The 15,147-nt window shown below is 50.0% G+C and overlaps 5 protein-coding genes across 5 annotated transcripts; all 5 read right to left on the bottom strand.

Moving 5' to 3' along the window:
• Window positions 1-524: 524 nt before the first annotated feature.
• ASPBRDRAFT_127322 (uncharacterized protein) lies at window positions 525-1,946 on the bottom strand (the record flags this gene model as incomplete). The annotated part of the gene is made up of 3 exons (XM_067617960.1): window positions 525-1,670; window positions 1,738-1,839; window positions 1,908-1,946. 3 exons carry the CDS (start codon window positions 1,944-1,946, stop codon window positions 525-527), a joined length of 1,287 nt encoding a protein of 428 aa, XP_067478442.1.
• Window positions 1,947-2,651: 705 nt separating this feature from the next.
• On the bottom strand, window positions 2,652-3,503 carry ASPBRDRAFT_126637 (uncharacterized protein; the record flags this gene model as incomplete). The annotated part of the gene is made up of 1 exon (XM_067617887.1): window positions 2,652-3,503. The coding sequence occupies one exon, from the start codon at window positions 3,501-3,503 to the stop codon at window positions 2,652-2,654; it is 852 nt and encodes a 283-aa protein (XP_067478441.1).
• Window positions 3,504-4,696: 1,193 nt separating this feature from the next.
• Window positions 4,697-7,802, bottom strand: ASPBRDRAFT_605717 (putative Patatin family phospholipase). Its single transcript, XM_067628254.1, has 3 exons — window positions 7,354-7,802; window positions 6,441-7,285; window positions 4,697-6,373 (listed from the first exon to the last, which is right to left on the bottom strand). Exons 1-3 carry the CDS (start codon window positions 7,615-7,617, stop codon window positions 5,152-5,154), a joined length of 2,331 nt encoding a protein of 776 aa, XP_067478440.1. The 5' UTR covers window positions 7,618-7,802; the 3' UTR covers window positions 4,697-5,151.
• A 1,023-nt stretch (window positions 7,803-8,825) lies between these two features.
• On the bottom strand, window positions 8,826-10,488 carry ASPBRDRAFT_605714 (uncharacterized protein). The gene is made up of 2 exons (XM_067628253.1): window positions 9,906-10,488; window positions 8,826-9,785 (listed from the first exon to the last, which is right to left on the bottom strand). The coding sequence occupies exons 1-2, from the start codon at window positions 10,160-10,162 to the stop codon at window positions 9,011-9,013; spliced, it is 1,032 nt and encodes a 343-aa protein (XP_067478439.1). The 5' UTR covers window positions 10,163-10,488; the 3' UTR covers window positions 8,826-9,010.
• A 327-nt stretch (window positions 10,489-10,815) lies between these two features.
• Window positions 10,816-15,134, bottom strand: ASPBRDRAFT_127653 (uncharacterized protein; the record flags this gene model as incomplete). Its single annotated transcript, XM_067617992.1, has 3 exons — window positions 10,816-13,577; window positions 13,644-14,691; window positions 14,784-15,134. The coding sequence occupies 3 exons, from the start codon at window positions 15,132-15,134 to the stop codon at window positions 10,816-10,818; spliced, it is 4,161 nt and encodes a 1,386-aa protein (XP_067478438.1).
• Between the last annotated feature and the right edge of the window lie 13 nt (window positions 15,135-15,147).

The following is a 15,147-nucleotide window of genomic DNA, read 5'->3' as shown; positions in this document are numbered from 1 at the left end:
ACACACCAGAAAACGAAGCGAAACAAAACAGAATGCAGACGAACCCACCGAGCAGGACCAGAGAAAATGCCTGACTTAAAATACTCCTTCGACTCACCAGTCAATCCCATCATCCTGGCGCTGGACAGGTGCCGTTCACCCCGCTCGGCATCTATTTTAATCTCACCGAACCTGTCACTCAAACCAGGAACTGGCACATCGCAACACTCGTGGAGATGGGAAACGAACAAGCAAAAAGCCAAGCCAAAAATAGCATCTGTGATAAGGGTCTGAACGGGGAATCCATTGGATGAGAGACGTGGAGTCGCGGTGCCTGAGCGCTTGGAGGGGAGTATATTTTGAGGGCGCTTATTCGCGATGAGAGACCGGGAGGGGACGAAAATAGCATACCCTATCTGTAGCTAAATTCTGTAGGGCTAGCTTGACTTTAAAATAGACACACATACTTCTCCCTCGTTCATATACCAACCTCCCACTCAGTCACTTACACCAAACAAAGAGAAGGAAGAGAGAAAAGGAATGATCTACTCCGCAAAAGGCCTATAAACCAACAACCCCCCCTCCGTCTCAAAACTGACCTCAACCCCAGCACCCACAAAATAAACCCACCCTTCCCTCAACTCAAACTTCTTCTCCTCACCCTGCACACCCATCCACCCACTGCCCCTAACCACCACCAACAAACTCACTCCCCCAATGCCCCTATGCACCTCCTTCTCCCCCTTCCCCAACCTGACCCCCAACACCGAGAACTCCGAAAACGGCGGCTCATAGACCTCCGTCTTCCAACACTTCCCGACATCCGACTTCTTCTGCCTCAACAGCGCACTCTCCACATCATGCGGCTTGAAACTCAACGACTGCGTAAACAGATCCACATCATCACTCTCCGCCTTGGGACAAAACCCCGTATTAATCACATTATCCGACCTCGCCATACACTCCATAATATCCCCGGTCAGGTACGCATGCATACTATCCGCAGGCACACACACCGCTTCCCCGGGTCCCAGGGTCATGTAGTTCATGAGAATCGAGGCAACCAGACTACCGTTATCAGTCTCTGGGTACATTTTCTTCAATCGGGTGAGTAGTCCAGGGATGTATCGCTGGTTCGGGCCGAATTGGGCCTCGGGGATAGTGAGCAGGGAGGAGATGGTTTCGGAGACGAGAAGTGGGGGGAGGGTGAGTAGGATGCGGGAGATTTCGCGGAGGAGATCATCGTTAAAGGTAGGAGAGGTGGTTTCGGTAGGGAGGAAGCGTTGCAGAGGAGCGAGTTTAAACAGGTTCTCAATCTCGTGGAGGGGTTTGAACCCGACGAAGAGCTCGAAGTTGGACAGCGCGATGGCGATTTCGGGCTTGTGGTTGGGGTCGGAGTATTTGTCTGGGTTGGATTTGTGGAGTTTTTCGGCAAGAGCTTTGTCAGGGTGGATTTGGAGAGGGAGGGCTTTTTGGAAGGAGAGGATCTGGAGATAATTTATCAGTACTGATGCGATGGTGTAGGATATAGTAGGGATGTATGTATGTACCTTTGGGAGGAAGGGCACCTCCGCGCCCCATTTCTTGTACCCTTCGCCGGTCACCTCGGGGTGCTTTTGGAGGTATTCGCTTAGCAGTTCACCCGTGGCGAGGATGCTAGATGGCACGGTGGGATATGTGCCCATCCACATCTACAGTTCAGGACTAATTAGTCTCAATTTTCCATGAGGATAAGAGTGGGTGGGTACTGGGACATACCTCAGAATAATGCTGATCATTCTCTATTTCAATTGTACCAGGTGTTTTGGAGCAGAGAACACCCGCTAACGAATCCTTGCCTGTCTTACCCCATGGATCATTCTATTAATTAGTGTCAGTAAATTTCTGCAAATTTGTTGCCAATATATAATGTGATAATTGATGCATACCTTGATCCCGCACTTGAGCTGAAATACCGAGGCTGTCATTGTGAGGATGGTGAAATTCAATTGGCAAATACTAGTGGAAAATTAATCAAGCAGACAGACACCCTTTCTATGAAGAAACATTTTATAAGTTGGAGTGTATTTATCTATATATGAATTATATGTTGACTGCGTGAACATGGCGTCATGGACTGCATGGAATGGCCGGATGGGATGGCGTCATGCCCTGATCACTGACAGCGATGCCCTGATGGCCGCGCTCTGGTCCGGGAAGCCTTCCGACGAGTGATGGGAGTTTAATCTTTCTTCTTATCTTATCTGCAGATGCAGTATTCTTTAGTTTGTTATTTCGAGTTCTAGAAATCCCAGGACACAATACACTTGGGGATTAATTACAAAGTAGTGGTGAGGGCGGGCCGTCAAGTTGACGTCAGTTTAGTTCAAGGATGTTACTTAGCTACGGAGGACTATGAGTGCAACGCTGTCAGTGTTAGTAATCCAGAGTAATAATAATACTACTAGTAGTACTCAGTTATAGATAGTTATAATAGTTCAATGTTTATCGTCATAATAAGAAAATCATTAGATTTGACTCATTGTCAAAATGTAAACGGAACTTTGCTCAGAAATCCGCCAACGCCTTATAATTATATGCACATGTGTCCCAGTCCACATCACGGCCGTCACACATAGAACGAATGCATCGCTGAACCGTTTCATACCACAACAAAGCAACTGAATCACTAATCATCCATAAATATCATCTGCATCCGGGACCATCGCCGTCGTCAAGTTCTTTCCAGACCGGCCCCGCTTCTCCGTGGTTCCTCCACTGCGGCCCAACGCCAGACTGCCCCGTCGACTACTACTACTAGTAGTAGCAGCACTATAGTAGTCCACACTGCTTCTATCTCGTCGCGTAGATAAAGGTCGCGAATACCGCTCTCTCCTCTCCTCGTAGTACTCGTCATCATAGCAATCCTCCTCCGCGTCAGGATACCGGCGATGACTTCGCCGCGTACCCTCACTCGGACAACTACTTTGCACACTATCGCGCTGACTCGACCAGCGACGTGAGGTCGGCAATCCAAGTTCCTCAGCGTACCGTGGCGCAGTAGGGATATACTTGAATCGAGGAGAGTGCTGACTTTGTCGAGAGGCTTTTTCAGCCATCTCCGTAGGGTAATCTTGTTGAATGGGTCGGTAGGAGAACTGAGATACCCGTCTATCTGCTTTGGTTTGGCGATCTGCTGTGGGGGTGGTGGTGGTGTTCTCTTTAGGGTAGTCGGTAGTAGTGGGTTTGGAGCGGGAGCTGATGCGCATGGAGAGACGGCGCGGGTTTAGCGCCTTCACGGAGAATGAGCTGGGTTGAGTGGACGACTCGTGAGGATCGTCGACAGGAGTAGTACTATCTGATCCTCCACTCAAAACTTCATAGGCGGGTCGTCGGCGGTCTGATGATCGGTGGGGGTTATCGCGCTGGTTCCAGGACCCTTCGGTGGGAACGGTGATGCCCACGTCGCCCCATCGTTCATGCAGCCGTTTGTGGGATCCGTTCTTACGGAATCGACCCAGGGGGCCGCTCACTATGCTGGTCATACTGTGGGTGGTGGAGAGATAGAGATGAAGATGATTGGATGGATGAAAACAAACTCTCAGCCTTAGAGTAGCTGGAGATACCACATGACAGTGACAGAGTATAAGCACTCTTGTGTGGAGGCTTCTACCCCAGACTCAGGCATCCAACGGTTGGTTGGCAGCTGGGGACTAGGCAGGGTAAGGTGCAGAGACGGTGCTGACAGATGCACGTCAAAGCCAGGGAACTGAGAGTATAGAACGAGGTGATTGGAGGAGGGACCAGCAAAGGTAAAATGGAAGTCAAGTTAATTAGTAGAGTATAACGAACAAGATCCAACAGCCTCGCCAAGCACAGACCATATCACGATAGAAAGTAAGAAAGGATCCGAAAGTAAGGCTTTCTCCAAGGCTGCCCGTCCGGCTCTGAGACAGCCTCGTTCGAACATGGCGGATGGTCCATATAAAAGCCTTGCACGAGCAGGGGGCCACGATGGTGATACCTTTCTTGTTGCACAATCGATATCAAAACGCATCATGCATGATAATTTGTCTGTTGCCAAGTTTAGAAGCACTCGCCATGCCCATCACCCGCATCCTGGCTGTCTCCATCGTGGATTAGCCGCCCGGGGTGACGGATGGGCGCTTCAGCCAAGGGTTCGACTGGAGGGATCGGCCGGCGGGTGGGAAAGGAATCCCACTGATAGGCTGACCAGATGCTATGATCTTAATATAGATCACTCGGTTTACCGGCCTAATTAACCGCCCAGCTTCGAGGAGGGAATGATGGTTAATGCGGACGGATTTAGAAGCACTAGTTGGTCACTTGCAGCAGCGACGCGCCCGGGAACCCCTCTGAAACCACTCACACTGTGTTCCACCTCGCTGGGAGCCCATTTTACTCCAACCGGCGTTTCATCTGGTCTGTAAGTAGGGTTGGGAGCCAATGGCAGAAGGTGCTTCAGTGTGATGATCTATTTCGGGAGCAGCACTCGATGATAGCGTGAGAGCTTGCTACTGTGCTGTTACTAAGCTATGCGGGGGCTTGATCTTGTGAAGTATTTACCTGGATTCAGTTGTGCAAGATCTTAAGTAGGTTATACCATTCATAGCACAATGGAGCTATACTATATAGAGCAGGATTTGGTTACATGATGAAGAAAACTTAAGAAGTGGACTATGTAGCTAAATAGCATAATAGCTAATTAACCCTTTCTGTAAGCCATTAATCTTCATTTGCTTTCGTTTTAGCTCGTCGAGGCTGCAGCACTCGGTCACCAGCAACTGCATTTCTGATAGGAGTCATCCAAGATTACTGAGGCGGTACTCTATTCTGTGATAGTGATGCATCCAGCAGCGAATCACTCTCTAAAAGCAAAGACAAAAGTCTGAAGCCCAAGTGTGGTCTCTAATCCTGTCAACCCAAAAGGAAAGAAAGCTCCAATCCTGACGTATGATTCTATCATGCAATCCCCGTCTAGACCCATTGCCATGAGCCAATACATGAACTGCCCAATAAACTAGTAAATCCGGCGAAACCAAAATGTCTTCGTCAATAGTATATAGTATGTACACCGAAGGAAACGGTCTCTTCATTAGATTCTCTGTCGATCGCAGTGTCCCAGCACATACGTCACAACTGAATTCGAGCGATCATGCAATGTGTATGCGGTCAGTTGTAGAAGTTACGGGAAGTAGGATGGGAGACATAGGCCTTGGGCGTCATTCGAAGGTGATGAGGTGAAGGTGGCAACAATGGCTCAGGTGTGGTGGGGGTTTCTGGAGTCCATGCATGGCCGCGTTGCGAAGTTACCCGCCCAATGTGTATAGGGGAGGATGGATGTGGTAACTGTGCGGTGCCATTGGGGGCCGCCTCGTCGGAAGGCGGATCGTCGGATGAGGACGGTTCCCATGAAACATGCCGTTCTAGCGGAGGGCGGCTCCGAGAGCAGGATCCCTCACTATATTCGTCGCTCTCAGAACAAGGACTATAAAATCCATCACCGGTGTTGAGAGATTGGCTCGGATTGACTTGACGGCGTCGTTGCACTGCTTGGTCCAGTCTGGTCGATGCTACAGAATCGGTGCTGTGCGTTTGTTCAGATAGCAACACACTGCGAGACCGTTGCATGGGTCTTGTCCGCCGACCCGGATCATACCGGGCATGTTTGATCTTCTCAATTTCGTGATTATATGAGCTTCTTCGATTCAACAAGCGTCCTCGCCCCCCGCTGCTGTCGAGAGATCCGAGCGAGTGGCCTGCAACGCTATCTGTTCTTGTGTGAACGCGACTCGGGGAAAAGGCCACTCGAGCCCGCATTTTCTGAATGGCCAGGTCCAGGGCCAATTCAATGGCGCAGTGGTTGCGTATTCGCCCAAGCTTAGGCCATGTGGCACGTTCGCCGCTTAGGCATGCCTCAAGCATAAATTCTGTCGTCGGATTGCGTAACATCACGGGAATCCGAGAATACTGAATTTCGGGATATATATTGATGTCTCCGGAATATTTCTGGTTCACAATCGAGACAGTTTTGGTCAAAGACGTTGGAAAGATTCCCAACTCGGACATGACTGTCATCCGATGTAGAACCTCATCCTTGGCAAGATAGGTGAGAGTCCGAAGCCAGCGAGAAGCGGTGAAAGTGTTCTCGAGATTAGGGTCCGGCCCCTCATCCTTGGGGAGGAATGGAACAACATGGGGATTGACCTGCGATACGATGAAGTGGTTGACATTGAACATCTCCGACAGACGAGTCATAGGAAGGTCACCGTCCACAGAGCCGTCAATATATTGCCTATGAAGGTCGCTCCATGGCACCGGTTCTCCAGTGAGAGGATCTTTAGCCATAAGGGCATAAGGCGTGAAGACAACCGGAACGGAACATGAGACAGCCCTATTGAAGTCAGCTTCAGCTCATACAAGGTTGCGGACGGTCAGGGTTTGGGAAGGATGTATCATACACAGCAGACCAGATCAGCACATTAGGCGCAGTGATGTAGTTCAATAACTTGGGCAGCTCATAGATCCCAGCACTAGAAACGCATATGTTAAGGATGCGTCGCGTTCGATTATATGCCTCCTGGAAGGTAATATCGCCCAGCCAGCTCCTCACCACCTTGGCTAGATGGGAGATGTCCAGAAACGAACCATACTTCAAGAACCGCGCTGTCTTCTGCAGGATATTCTCATCTTCACCTCCCTCCCCAAAAACTGCAAAGTCGCCTTCTGCAAACGAATCTAACAGAGCCGGCAGCTCATCCTCAGTGCGAGTGCAGAAAACCGCACACACAATGCTGCCTGCAGACGCGCCGGAGATGATTCGCGGGAGAAGGTTAGCTTGCCAAAGAGCCTTGAGTACTCCGATGTGGTTCATGCCAAAAGTGGCTCCCCCGGAGAAGAGCAGCGCACTACGCCCGAAAGCCTGTCTCGCTGCGAGCAACTGGTCCAGTATATACCTCGACTCCACCACATCGCACCGATTTTTATCCGCCAGCTCAACCAACGACAGTATTGTTTCCAGAGCGGTATCGATGTACTGATCGATAAGGTCCTTGGTTCCGAGATGAGCATGTTTGTAGAGGGAGGCGTTGCTCATGTTACCCAAGTCGCGGCTCAGAGACGTGCGGATGAGGAACAACATGCGACTGATGTCACAGCTAATTCGGGCATCGTCCAGCTGCTTGAGACGGTCGAGCACGAGATGAGGGTTATAATCGGGACACTCGAACGTTTGCTTCCAGGCAGATTTATTCTCCAACTCATCCAGTTCACTCGCAGCGTCTCGCCATTCTTCGTACGTCACAGCCTGGAATGACGTTAGTCGAAAGCCATGCCGGCTGAATTCGGATCTCGAATAGCCTCCTTTTGACTCACATTGCGCTTCTTGAGATACAAAGCCTCTTTCCGCTCATCCGCGGCAGCGCGCAGTTTGCGTTCTTTCTGGGACTGGCCACTGCCATAGGAGCCCCACGTATCTCCCGCCCATGTCAACGAGGTTTTGACAACGGCCGACAGCGACGGGAGAGAAACGGACTTGAGAACGGAGCGACGGGGTTTATTAGACGTCTCCGGTGGGCGAGGTTTGCCTTTGACATGACACTGAGGTCGAACAAGCGAGGAATCATGCAGGATGGACATGACCGGCTTCAGAGTGCATCAGGCTCGCATCGGTGCGGAGATGGAGGGGAAACTAAGTTTGGATTGGAGAGGATGTCTAACCCGGGGAAGACAAATCGGAGATCTTAGCGAATTAAACCCGAAAGGTCATTCAAAGGGTCCTTTCAGTAGGCAGAAATAAAGAAGTGGAAGGAAAAGAGGAAGTGGACGAGGTTTGGAATGTAAATCGTAGCAGCAGCAATAGATAGGTAGATGTAGCCGCAAGGGTTAGTGTGCCGCGTCTTTAGCAGGTCAGGCACGAGGCAAGGCCAAGCCCATCCGTCAGTCAGCCGGATCCTTGCAGCATTTTCACTTTTGCCGGGTCTTCTGCCAGGAATGCCAAAGAGAGGAAATGGCCACTCTTTCTCCCCAGACGTCACGAGGCAGCCTGTCACGGATGCCTGATTGGTCCCCCGGCTTTCCAGCGGGTGCTGCCGATCGCCCCAGTCACGGGATGGGGAAAGGATACAGCCATTACTTGTCTATTCTTCACAGAGAACGTTATTGCTGGTTATTGCTGCAAGAGCTTAGAACCACCCTTCCAACGCCCATCTTATTATCATCGATGAACACCCCATGTCCTCATCGATAATACCAGACTGTCATCCAGTGGACCCCGACATAGATTTCCGATCGGCCATTGTACAATTGTCAAAGTATGTGCGATGGCAAGGCCGATAACGTACATGCGGTGATATCATAACCCCACAACCCTGTTGCATTCATTCCATTTGCATGCTAAAAATCTGCAGATCAGCCAAACTTAAAGAGGATTCCCACCTCATGCCTTATTATCCGGTGTCAGATCCAGCCTGATCGAGAACAGCACTAAGTCGGACCTGGGATGGCGACCTTGGTTCACAAGCGTGGCATGGATGGTTCAAGCTTTTTGGACCCTATAAGCGTATGCTGTATGTTTTTTCCTGCCTTTTTCACTCATCGAGAGTTTCGCGACAAAATATCGAGTCCCAGCAGAGCGGAACGTCTTGCGTCATGGGTGTGGTGATCTCGCCGATGGACAAGTAAAGACCAAAAAGTTGTCACTCATCGCTGCAAAGACACTCTGGGCATACAGGCTCATGAGAAAACGGAGTTGAAACATGCCCGAAATGGATGCTGGTCAGAATCGTCTCTTTCCATGGAGGGGACCTTCCTCTGTCGGAACGGTCAGGCGAGCCACACGCCCGCTTCACATGCTTCACAACCCATCAATCCTTGTCTCCGCATGTGAAGGCGGAGAGATAATCCACGATTTGGTTGGCACTCTTATCACGCAAACCTCTCGTATCTCAAACACACACGATCTAGACTCGAAGTAGGACACGATAAAACCAGGCTGACCACCCACACATGTCAATACAACCCAGCCATCTTATCAAGATGTCGACATCTGACACACCCAATCCCGGATAGCCTGCCTCGCCTGAGCCTCGACTCCAGTCTCTCGCCAGAAATGACCGGCTCCCTCGACCTCCACTGCCTGGAACCTACTCCCCGGTGCATGGGCCAGTTCGGCTGACCATTTCTCTAATTTACTGGCCGACGTGAACGTATCCTCGTCACCAAAGATAGCCAATGTCTCATGCGCACACAGCTGATCTGCTGGCTTGGGACAAGGTATCTGTCCCTGTCTCCCTTGCCCTGATGCTGATGTCGATGTCTGCGCACTCGCATCAAGCGACATCTTCGAGAACAACGTCAAGAACTGATTAACCGGCGGCAGCAATGGCGACACCAGGAGATAAGAAACAGCAACAGTCCGGTTAATACTGTCCGTCGCAGATATCATCTCCTCCACGGTAGCTGGACGATACGTCGGCTGCTTCATCGCATCGCCCAAGCTCAAACAAAGCGACAACTTCTCCGCAATCTGGTAGATCTCATGAAACGGGGACTCAGGCAATGAAGACCGCACCAAGTCCACAACATCATGAAGCTTAGGCAAATGCGACGCGATCATGGACCCATACGAATACCCACCCAAAATCACCCCTATCTTACCCCCATCCTCTTTCTTCCTCTCCTGCTGCGCCTCTGCCCTCACCCTCAAAAAATGCAAATACAGCAACATAAAGCCATAGAAAGAGACATAATCTGCCAACTCCGGCCTAGCCGTCCAACTAGTCCGTCCTTCTGAGCCACCAGCGCCCCTACCCGATTTCCTATTAGCAACCATCACCTCACACCACACCCCAACAACCAAATAAAGAAATAGATAGTATCACATCAAGAAAGATATGAAGGGAAAAAAATAGAAGAAATAAACATACCGAAAATTAAAAGTCCCAACAACACACCCCGATCTTAATACCTCCCCACCCACAACCACCACAACCGGATCATCAAAACAGCCTCCCAGAGGCGCGTACGGATGCGCGATGATCGCCCCGCGCAGTATGGAACTGGAACTGCGATGCAGCAATCGCTTAGGAAGATCCGGTGGTAGGTAGATGCGACAATCTAGACGGAGGCGGTCGTGTATGGAGGGGATGGAGAAGGTGTATGTTGGGGTGGTGGGGAGTGACATTTCTTTCTTTCTTTAAGTTCTTTCGCAAAGGATGATTAAAAAGATTAGGTTGCAATGTGTTTTGAGGGGAGGGAATTAAATCTTGGTGGATGGGGTGTGGGATGGATGTACGTGTAAAGTTGTGGATGATGCAGGGGGTCATGGGATTATATATACTGAGGGTCAAAAGAAATGAAGTAGTGATGGAGGGATGGATGTAGGGAAAAGGAATCAAGGTACTAATGGGAGGGGAGGATGATGATGTTTAAAGTGGTGGGGTGGGTGATGGACGGGTGGATCATTTAGTAGTTGTCGACTACTAGTTACTAGTGTGTAGTTGGTTCGGTCGGTCACCTATTTTGGCGGTCACTCGCTCAAATTGAGGGTTGACCACTCATTCATACTAAGGATAAGGAGTTGTTATTTGGATGGAATCAAATTCTTGTAGATGTGATCACTAACTATCCAGTGTGGTTTTTTATCTTATGTTCATACACTGGTGCATTTTCGTGTTGCCCCATGAAGAGTACGACTAGTAGTTGGGTTTAATATATACTATCACTACAATATGGTCGATCTCGGAGGTTCTTCATATTAAAAAACCTAACAAAGATTTGCATGTATGTCCAAGTAATCAGAACTAGTACTGATCTATAGCAAAGTCATATCTCTCATCACAACCCCCACTGCTTCTTAATCCTACTCTTCAGATCCTGTATCGAGACCGCCTCATCCACGCGTACATCGTCAGGCCCCAGAGGAGCAGACGCCTCCGGAACCCGAGCCCATGAGTGATCGGGACTACAGATATTGATCCTCATCGGCTTGCTCTCCTTCACCAGCCGCACACAATCGTCACACAGATCGACCGCGCAATCCCGGCAGATATTGCCCTTCTCCCAAGTCGAAGACGACACTCCACATCGGGCTTCGCAGATCCAAGCTACTTCCTCCGGGTCACTGACGCTCTTAAGAATAGCGACCGCGGTAGACTCGTCACCCATCATGAGTAGTAGCTTTGCGAAGGCGTAGCTGGTGGTATATGTACTTGTCGTATCGTCATCAGCATAGAGATACTGCTTAGCGAATGGGAGACAGCATTCCCGAGCCTTCTCTGGTTGATCGATTCGGTGATACCACAAGCCGAGAATAGCTGTGGCAAAGTTGTTGGCTGCCCAGTCGGAGACATGGTCCGAATGAACCACTCTGCGTTTAGCAATTCGTTGCAGGGTATGGATATAGTGTTCGGCATCTACAGTGCCCGGCCCGGCTTGGATCGCTTTGGTGAAGAGATAGGCGCCATAGTACCGGCTGACCAGCGATTGTATGTATAGCATCGACAGATTATCCTGCATGAACGTGGCGGGAAAGTCCATTACCATCTGCCAGATCTCAAGAGCGCGAGATTCCTTGTCATCATAACTGATGAAGAGGTCTGCCAATGACACTTGCAGAGCAAAGGCCAATACTGAGTTGCGCTGTTTCTTGGCTACCTCAATCGCTGTTGCGTAGGCCTGTTCCAGCCACTCAATCTGATTTGATGATTTGGCAGCAAACGCGATGACCTGGTAGAAGTCACTCGTCCAGACCAGTCTTGCATCCTCTGAGAGACACTCTGTCAAGCGCGTGCCACCGTTATCGTCGGTTGCAGTGTCTAGTCCTTTCAGGTGCTGTATGATTTTCTCGTGGCTTTCGGGGGTCTTCTCCTCTGCAAGGAGCTGAATGTATGTAAAGAGAAACTTGCCCTCTGTGGTGACATGGAGAGCCTTTTCTAGATAGACCAGAGCATTGGCTCTATCTCCGAGTGACAAGAGTTCTTCGCCGACAGAATGGTAGGTGTCTGCAAGGTCATCGCCTTCAACAGCATGGGGGAGCTGAGCACCTTTCTCGGGGTTTTCGGAAGCGGCCTCCAAGATTTCAACATTTTCTTTGTAGAGCTGCAGGGATTTTTCATGTTGCCCACTGAGGCTGTACAGATATGCCAGACCGCTCCTAGCGAGCCACATCTGATTGTCCAGTTCTAATGCCGCTTCAAAATAAGCCTGGGCTTCCTCATAGTGTGACATGTCTCTCAGGCAAACGGCAACTCGCCGGTTCCACTCTGCTGTCTTGGGAAATTTGGCCCATTCTGCCGCATCAAGCACAACCGAAGGAGCAGGGTCATCAGGAAATCCTTCATCTGCCTTGCCTTCAAGCAGGCATCTGATCCGATATACAGTCAACATACATTTGCGTGGGTCCCATTGGTAGCCCTGGAGCCATTTCTTAGCAATACACTCCGCAGCCGGAACGAGCAGCTTGGCAGGCTCCTGGATACTGCTCAACACCCAGTCGCGTATTTCCAAGGGTAGAGAGTCCACAATCTGCTGGTCATCCAAAAACTTAGCAATTGGATCCACTGTATCCAAGGACCAGAAGTTATCTGCATCCTGTACACTAACCCAAGCCTCCAGCACGGATTCATCACGGAGTGTCTTGATCAAGAGGGTTACGATCTCCTGCCGATCAGACTCCCCGATTCGATGTATGTTGGGGATGACTGGCTTGACATGACTATGCCACCAGACAAGCGCATAACCCTGGAGGTTCGGACATTCGATCGAGTTGCAAACCAACTGTAGACACGCTTTCAGTGTTGAGACTCTAGACTCAACAATATCAACCCCGATTGCCACGTAGTCGGGGCCTGCAGAGCGCTTGTTCTCAGTCTCGTCACGGAAGAAATCACCGATGGATGCATGGCAGAACATGACTTGCGTGGTTTCCGGGTTGGAATTGAAATCGTTTTCAAACTCGAAGTCATCCGCATCTTCATCATGATCATCATTGTTTCGAAGAGGGGAGACATCTATCTTCGCCTGCAAGTCGGAGGTTGTCAGGCCATCATCTCGCACAAGTGCCAAGAACGATGCAAACTGCAACCTGAGCAAGCTTTCGATGTCGATAATACCCTCTGGGTCAGAGGAACCCAGAGTCAGCGTGGCTTCGATCTCTTGAAGGGAAAGAGGACGCGAAGCACACGCAACCCAACCCAGTATGGTATTCAATTCTTCGGGCTCGTCGCCCTTCAAATAAGCGCTGAGGCCTTCCAGAGTACGTCGCATAGCCTCATACAGACCCTTTGGAGGTCGTTGCAAGCACTCCCTGATACTGCTCGCTCGATTATGTCGCCCCAGCTCTTGTGTCATTAGATCAACCCAAAGAAACATTCCCTGTGCGTTCTTGACAAGAAATTCCATAACTTCTTTGCGCAAGCTTGAAGGCGCACGAGAGATGTTTCTGGATCTCCTCACAGAATGCTCTACGTAACGAGCGATATCATCACCATTCTTGGATCGATCTATAGAGATGGATGAGACTGACTCATGAAAGGCATCAGCTACATCAGCCGAAAGGTGAGGTCGTCCCAGCATAACAAATTGTACCCTAGATTTGCCTGCACATGGGTAGTTTCAAGTCAACAATCCCGAAGGGCAGACGTCAGTGATAATTCTATACTTACCAGCAGTTTCATCAGCTGTGAGCTCAAGCAAGAACTCCAAGAGACTCTGCCGATCAGCCTCCATGCATTCGTCCAGACCGTCTAGAACAACATAGGCATGCCGATTACCTGCGTCGCCTTCAATGAAGTAGTCACGGAACAGGGTCATCCATGCGCTCTGAAGACTGCCTAGATCACTGATTGACCTGCAACGAGCCGCAACGTGTTCTGCATATACCGAATCGTTGAGGCAAATTTGATATGCCACGTCCCGTAAAGCCTGGTGCAACCCCCTCGTTTGTGGGTCGTTGTCCTTGAAGAAGTAGTAGCCAACAGACGCTTCGGAGCCTTGGTCGACGCCTTGGGGAAATCTTGCCTTGAGGTTCGAGATAATGTATTCTGCGAGAAAGCTCTTGCCACAACCAGGTGGGCCATTAATCCAGAGTAGAGGTTGCTCTTGATTGAGCCACCCCTGAAATCCCATCTCTGCCTTAATCCATTCTCCAGTCCCAGGCAACCGTTTTCTTGCGAAGGTGTAATGCGTGTCTGAAGGGGCCACTGACGGCTGTAAGAGTGTCCTCAGGTAATCAGAATCACCATTAGCTTTTGCGCCTGACCCTTTGATTGAACCCAACAGGCTACTAATATCTCGATGCACCTCCTGGCGAAGATCATTCTGACCTTCCACGAGACGTTGGAGATCCGCCTGAGCCTGAGCTAACCTACCATGGTTATCTTCTAGTACGAGACTAGCTCCATTAAGCACAGCAGATAAATTCTCAACAGCTAGGTTGGCCTTTTTGGTCTCACTCAGGGTCTCTGCTCCAACTAATTGGTGTTCTGTTTGGCAGAGCCGGTCCATTCTGGAGACCAGACCCTGCAGTGTCTTGTCAGAACCAAGCAGGGCATTCTTGGTAAACTGGAGGATTCGGCCTCTTAACCCAGCCCGAACTATCTTGGTCGCTTGGCCAAAGATTTCAAGTAAGGTAGCTAGAATATCAACAACCTTTGCTTGAAGGGCATCGGACATGCGGCCATCGTCGTAGATGGCGAGGCGGACGAGGAAGTCCTAGATTTCCAAGGGGTCAGCCACAACGTCGGGCATTAATTCAGATAGGATAAAGATAAGCTTGCTTTTAAGGTCGCAAAAAGTCCTATAACTGCATCATAAGACGCCGACAAATCTTTCGCAGCATCAATAAGATAGGTAATGGCGCTAAAGCATACGCTACTGGCTGGAAAGGCGTTAGAGGCAATGCTTGCAGCCATAGACCCAAAGCGTTCAATTGGATTGCATATGCATGTCAGAAGGTCGAAAAGTGAGCTCTTGTTCTCTCTGAACTGCTTGAAATGTCCGTTCTGGCTGTCCAGTCGATTGAACAACTCTTCCACTGAAGAGGGGTGGGACAGTGAGGGGTCATCTAGTTGTTTGCCCACAGCCGCCGTATATCTCTTCAATGCCAATTCCCAGGTCACCACGAACTGGGACTGGCTTTCGTGGGTGATGGTCATCTTTTTTTCAGGC

This window comes from Aspergillus brasiliensis, assembly GCF_001889945.1.
Source record: "Aspergillus brasiliensis CBS 101740 unplaced genomic scaffold ASPBRscaffold_7, whole genome shotgun sequence".
In the NCBI taxonomy this organism is placed as follows: Eukaryota; Fungi; Ascomycota; class Eurotiomycetes; order Eurotiales; family Aspergillaceae; genus Aspergillus; species Aspergillus brasiliensis.
The sequence above is the reverse complement of the archived record's forward strand: the minus strand, read 5'-3'. Positions and strand labels throughout refer to the sequence as shown.